The 6,819-nt window shown below is 41.0% G+C and overlaps 1 protein-coding gene across 9 annotated transcripts in view; it reads right to left on the bottom strand.

Annotated features, from left to right (window-relative positions):
• Window positions 1-553: 553 nt before the first annotated feature.
• DIXDC1 (DIX domain containing 1) overlaps window positions 554-6,819 on the bottom strand; it is a 73,583-nt gene continuing 67,317 nt past the window's right edge. For 6 of the 9 annotated variants that reach the window (XM_030333902.1, XM_030333908.2, XM_030333901.2 and 3 more), the window contains 3 exons: window positions 6,056-6,161; window positions 5,000-5,108; window positions 554-3,904 (listed from right to left, as the gene is read on the bottom strand). In XM_030333902.1, the coding sequence (XP_030189762.1) occupies window positions 3,824-3,904; window positions 5,000-5,108; window positions 6,056-6,161 (296 nt within the window). In that variant the 3' untranslated portion in view covers window positions 554-3,823. The remainder of the gene's footprint in view (window positions 3,905-4,999; window positions 5,109-6,055; window positions 6,162-6,819) is intronic. The other 3 variants (XM_030333909.2, XM_030333911.2, XM_030333907.2) reach the window with 2 other exon arrangements.

Raw genomic sequence — 6,819 nt, 5'->3', positions numbered from 1 at the left:
TTTTTGAAAGTCTCTAATGTCTCTTTTGCATTAAAGACTTTTGTCATACAGGGGCTCCTGGGTGGCTCAGTGAGTCGGTTGGGTGTCCGACTTCAGCTCTGGTCATAATCTCATGGCTCATAGGTTTGAGCCCCGCGTCGGGCTCTGTGCTGACAGCTCAGAGCCTGGAGCCTGCTTCGGATTCTGTGTCTCCCTCTCTCTCTGCCCCTTTCCTGCTCACACCCTGTCTCTCCTTCAAAAATAAACATTTAAAAAAAAAAAAAAAGACTTTTGTTATATAGTTGATGCTCAGGTTCTTATTTGTTTGCACATTTACATATAATTTCAAAAGAAGTGCTAAGTCAATGAATTTTCTTTGACAATAATAATGTTTCGTGCTTACATTTGAAATAACAACAGTAAAATATCTATAGCAATGAAGTAATCCTTATCTCCACTCCCCAAGTAATGAGTAAACATGCTACCAAGGAGATCACTTGAGGGAATGGACTTTCACTAAATGTAAATGGCTTTACTGATTAATTTCGGTCAATAAACACAAGTGAAAATGATGAATGGTATTTAGTTTGCAAACTCCATTTTATTCATGGTTTTTTCTGCTTTTTTAAAAATTAGTTCACAAATCTGGTACATACAGGCAGTTAAAAAACTGGTTATCACTTTGATAATCAGAAGCCTCTGGTATAACACAGTCTTCATGAAAACATAAAACAGGAAGAATGCATGGTGGTAATCTCTTTGAAAGCAATGCTTGCAAACATCCATGTTTCTAAGAAAAATATAATTTTACATATATATTTTGAGCAAGCTATACCTCTTACATAAATTCAGACAATAGGAGTGTGCAATCATAATGCTTATTTTATGGAAAAAATGAAAATTATAATTATGCCATAAATGCTTTTCAGTAATTATTAGAGTCCTCTTGGATTTGATGTGTTTTCCCTAATTTTCAACTATCCTGGTCAAAAGGAGCTGAAATGGTAGTAAGTAGGAATGCCAATAAGGAGAGTTTAACTCAAATTCTTTAGGTACAAAATTATATAGTGTTCCAATTCCAGCTAATTTAGGGAACTGAGAATAGTTGTCAATTTTTAAATGATGACTTTTGAGGAACTGAGCTTTCTTCTAAACTAGTTTTTGTGAGAGGATCATTTTTTTTTTTAATCTAACAGGATTTAGAGGTTATGTGAGCTCAAGACATTCTAGTCCCTTGGTTTTTTCAAAGAGAATTTCAGCAGTATCAGGATGGACTACCCCTCAAAAATGTCACTAGGGGACAGTTCTCTGAATAAATCAAGAGGCTTCTAGTGCAGCCAGAGTAACAAACAGGAATCAGTTCAAACCAGAAGGAAACAAAGCACAACACTTCCTCACAAGGTTCTGGTCTTCAGAAACTGGAATGAGGATCGCCAATACACTGTACACAAGAATTACTGAGGTGACATCCTGTAATCCGGGTGTTTCGTTATTACCTGTGGCATAGGAGATTCATGAGCTAAAGGGGAAAAAATTATCTCATTTTCTCCCCTGACTTCAACTTCAGATTTCTATAGAGGCACTAAGGCCATGCATCTCCTCTTCCAAAGGACAGAGCTATAAAAGCCAAATAAGGTGAAAGACTTTGGCATTTTTCTTCCACTCAATTTTCTCTGAAAAGTTAAATTCTCCATAATGGTAAGGACGTTTGCTCAAAGAAAACTGACAAGTAAAAACTAAAGAAACAGACATTCAAGATCAATTGTACTGGAAATACAGTAACGGATTTTGGCCTGACAACTCTCATGCTGTCTTATAGTAAAACACTAAAATTCATGCAACAGAGAAATTGGTGACATGAGGACTTTTACTCCAGACTTCCTGGGGGAAAAAAACACTCAGAATATACTGTGTTCTTCTGTTTGCTTCATAATGTATTATTCTTGCTTTTGACTGACTGTCCCAAACTTTCCCAGTCATTTTTGATGAGAAATTCTTCAAAAGGAGAAGATCAAGTGAACTTACTGAAAGATATCAGGTATCTTATGAGCTCCTTCCATCTGCTAGAGGAGCAATCAAATAGATTATGTAAAACTACCTCCACAACATAAAACTACCGCCACAAGGAAAATGGCAGGTAGAATTAGAACCAGGAGTTAGTTGTCATCAGCATACTTGTAACAAAATAAAGCTTGTTCTGAAACCACAAGGGCTAAGAGAAGAGCCTGTATAAAAGCTACTGGGTTCTCTAGAAAATGGATACAGTATACAGAATGTGAGAAGATACAGAACTCACACTCAAGTTACAAAAATAGACATGGTTCTCAGACAAAAGGCAAATGAGTACAAAAGAATTCTCCAAACATGAACTATTTTTAAAAGACACATCTATATAAAACAACAAAATGTCATTTCAGAGCTCCAGTGAGTAGTTTGTTAAAACAGTTGGAAAAGGGAGATGAAATAGAGACAGACAGATCAAGAACCCAGAACTGACATGTCTGACTCTTCTGGTTGGCAGTGGTCACAGGCTGACTGCTTTGGGGAATGAATGTGTGTGTGTGTGTGTGTGTGTGTGTGTGTGTGTGTGTGTGTGTACATACATATATATACATATGGCTGATTAGTTGATGGTGTTTGGTAAGTGACTGAGAAAACCCTAGTTATTCAGTAATCTCTGAAAGTTTAACTCTTCTTTTAGCTTCTATACTGGACAGTGTTGCACATGAGAAAGGATTCTAGGTTTTTTACCCAGAATCAACCCTGCCATTCACAACTCATGCTCCATGCCCCATGGTTCCTATTGTGCCCTAAAGGATCAACCTAGACTAAATATATAATAGAAAATAACTCTGGCCTTGAAATGAGGAGGGGCAGACCAGTGACTCATGCTCAGTACTCATAAATCACAAATACCAAAATTAATGGTCTGTCTCCTTTTGACTGCAGAGGAGATGCCACGAGCTACAGGAAGTCATGAGAGAAAGAAAGTCAAGAAAATATGGGTAGCAGCACCTTTCCATACCCGCCTGGATTTTTAAGGAGACTTTAAACTCCTTTTTCCTTTCAAACACAAAGTTCATCAGTTGGAAGGGGAAAACATGGCTCTACAGTGACAGAGTCCCTAGAGAAAACTGGCAGTACATGAAACATGCCCTCCATGGGCTAAAGGACAAGTTGCAGAACCAGTTAAGACACAAGAGGCAGCCAAAGGTCTTCCTCAATCGTGGTTTTAGCAAGTATAGCACGATATGGGCTTTTTCCATCCAGTCAACAGTTCAGCACCATCCATGTCCGGTCCAAAAAATTCCTGAAGAGTGGGTTTTCATCTTTGGTACCGCCTCATGAGTTATTCTTGGTTTGCAATAGCTGCAAAGAAGCAAAAAAGCTGGTACCTTTGCCTTGTCTGTGAGTACAAATGCTGGGACTCTGATTGCTGCAACCATTGAGGCCAATTAAAATAAAACTGTAACACACAGGAGCGATGCATCCAATTCCCAGGTTCCAGATAATAGCAGCCATGCCCCTACAGGAGCGGGATCATCCATTCCCATTGGTTAAGGCCTTTGGTTTGTTGTCCTCAGAGTAGAATAAAACACTGTGTTCCCACGGACAAGGAACTCCAGATGGACCCATGGTCTACAGTTGACAGGGGTTTTAAAAAATGTACTACATATACCAGGCACAGAAACAGCACTGGCCTGGGGCTGTTACACTTGGAGAAGCTTCTGTTTTGGTAGCACTAACTAGAAACTTCTTAGTGTATTCTGGTTTTAGTCCTCTTTCCTGAGTGAAACAGCCAGGGGGCGCCAAGTTCCACAAGCCCCTAGTCTAATACTCAGCATTAATTCTCTCCATGGTCTTCTTCCACCCAGGCTACAATTTTCCCTTCCCAACCAGGGATGGCATCGTCATCGTGGAAAACCTAGAGGAAGAAAAAGAAGCCACAGTGAAAAAATAACAGGATAAGACAGTGACTCTCACTAGACAACTGCTGCTGCTAAAAGTAAGATCTCAAACATAAAGGATAAGAAAATATAGAGAAAAGCTTGAAGCTAGAGGCTACGTCCCTTTGGTTCTGTCCCTAAAGTTATAACTACATATTTATGTATTTAATATTTTTAATGCATGCAATACATTATTATATGTTATTATATACTATATATTCTTAGTTCTACATCTATGAAATGGTAAAAGCATTCCTAACTCTGCTTTGCTCATGGAGATCAATAAGATTTAATATATTACTAACCATGAAGCACTTTGGGCTCCTTGGGAGAAAGCAGTAGCATAAGCATTACACAAGTGAGAAAGGGAAAAATTTCGGTCCCAAGTATTATAAAGAAAGGGTTAGAAAGAAGACCAAAAGAACGTGCAGTTCTTTTTATTCATTCATTCACTTAATTTCTTAAGCCACCAATACAACAGGGCTATTAAAGCATGTTGAGGAAATATTTATGAAATAAAACATCAGCTTTAATCACAATGCAACCACTTGTAATATGTCAGAACCCAGAATTCTCTTCCCTGTATATGGCAGATGGATTATAAAGAGAGGTGTAGGCTAAGAATATAGTCAAGGAGTTGAGAATAAGCATAGGTGATTTTCTAGAAGTTCCTCATTTTCATTATCTGAGAAACTACCATCACAATGTACAGTTCCATATATTCATACCTATTTTACTCTACGTAGGAAGCAGAAAGGTTTCTAAGATTTGACTGCACATAGAAAAGGGACCCCCAAACCAGGCGTTTGTTCAAGCTTAGGTCCTTTCCTTTTTAAAATCAGTAACTGTATCCAAGTCTGATCAAAGTGGTTAAGTCCTTGAACCGAAGAAGCTGTCAACTCCTTGTGCAATTCCCTGACCATCTAGGTCTAGGGTAATCAGACTGTGGTCTGAGGCTCTGGGAAATTCCGCTGACCTGGTTAGGGAACTCGGGTACTGCTGGGTATCAGTCCCTGAGGAGGTGGCTCTGCGAATCAGCAGCACACCACCCAGACTCCCCTCGGATTCTGTACCTCCTCTTTGACAGTGCCAAACTCAGGATCCAGCGCTTTAAAATGATACCGGTGATTCCCCTCCCGGTCAATGGCTGCTTTAAAATCCTTTAGTGTCACCTCCCCCAACCTGCAACAAAAGGCAAGAGCGCTAAAACAGACTGTTCATCAATAGGCTGGAAAGATGAGACGTTAGCTTTAAACCCAGGCCCCTGCCAAAGACTCTCCAGGAAAAAACAGCATGGCCTTGTTAGGTCCCTGCCCCTGATAACCCAGACAATTCTACAAGAGCAGAGCTGAGGGAGCCAGTCACCATGAGGGAATGAGAATGGCATTCCATCTGGGGTGATCTGGGAATTTAAAAGAGATGTATTGTTTCAGCAGCAGCCAAAGCACTTTTCCCTGTTTTACTCTGGAAATAAGACATACGGTCTCGGAGATCTAATTTGCTGAGCCATCAATATGTCTAAGTTCTCTTGATTTCCTTCTCTGCAACAATGTTCCATTTCACCATCTTCCTCCTTCCAGCTTCAGAAAGCTCCCCTCTAGCCCACAACAAGTAAGCAAACTCTCTAGGAAAGGGGCAGCCTACTCCTTCTCTCAGTAGTTGTTTCCAGAGTTAAAAAAAAAAAAAAAATCTTTCTTTCAAAGCCATTTGCCTTACAAGGGAGCATAAATGAATGTCTGAAGGCTGTTAACGTGAATTCTCAACTGCTCAGATGCAGTCATCAGACAGTACCAAGATCAGTGAGGAACAGCCTGGAGGGCTAGTGTGTGATCTATGGCTATCAGCGGAGCTATTTTATGAGCCCTTAAAAAAATTATTTTTCCTAACTTGGAACATATCTGTGTATCAGGACTGGAAGCGCTATTACGGTGTCTGTACCCAGAAGCAGATCAAGACATGTCCCTTGTAGTGCCGCTGGTTAGTGGTAACAATGAGACTAGAATCCTGATCCTGTATTCTTACTGCACGGTACCGATTCTCAAACACTGCTCAGATGGTTGCACGGGCAGTAACTACTGATTCTGCCTCCTGTCCTTTTTAAAAGAGGAATAACGATCCCAGAATCTCACCTCTTTGGTATATTGACCATGAAGGGTGTAAGTGACCGGTCAGTGAAATAGAGCACTTTAGTGCAGGTGCTGCTGACAGCCGGAGAGCTCTGTGAGTGAGGCAACTCTGCAATCAGAGAAAGACTCTATGGTCAGAACCGAATGTGCTCCCAACCATCCCACATTTCCAGTTATTCCAAGTGTCCCAGGAGAAGGAAGCTGCCTGAGGTCACAGCACAGCTTTCACACCCTTGCAAAACACCACGTCCATAGGGCGTGAGCCACAGGAAGTCACCACTGAGGCCACAAAGCCAGGAGGTGCTTCGGACACGGACACTATCATGAAGCCATTTCTCACCCATTCCAGGTTATTTCTAACAGGGAACAGGAACTTTCCTGACAGGCATTGTTGCTCAGAGTCAAAAGAGGTCAAAGAAGCCAGGCAAGATTTCAGCAAAGGAAGAATGGACGCAATAGCAGGAGCTACAGACACAGCCAACATTCAGACAGCGGGAGAAAATGCTCATGCAATCCACGGACAGAGAAATGAGCAGGGACGAGAATCACAGGAGCACAGTAACGTTAGAAACTGAGATTCCAAGGGGCCTTATGCTTCCTGTACCAAAGGTACGAGACCAGGGTGCCTGGGTGGCTCAGCTGGTTAAGTGACCACCTGTGCTGACAGCACAGAGCCTGCGTGGGAGTCTCTCTCCCCCTCTCTTTCTCTGTCCTTTCCCTGCTAGCATGCTCTCTCTCTCTCAAAATAAATAAATAAACTTAAAAAA

This window comes from Lynx canadensis, chromosome D1 (assembly GCF_007474595.2).
Source record: "Lynx canadensis isolate LIC74 chromosome D1, mLynCan4.pri.v2, whole genome shotgun sequence".
In the NCBI taxonomy this organism is placed as follows: Eukaryota; Metazoa; Chordata; class Mammalia; order Carnivora; family Felidae; genus Lynx; species Lynx canadensis.
The sequence above is the reverse complement of the archived record's forward strand: the minus strand, read 5'-3'. Positions and strand labels throughout refer to the sequence as shown.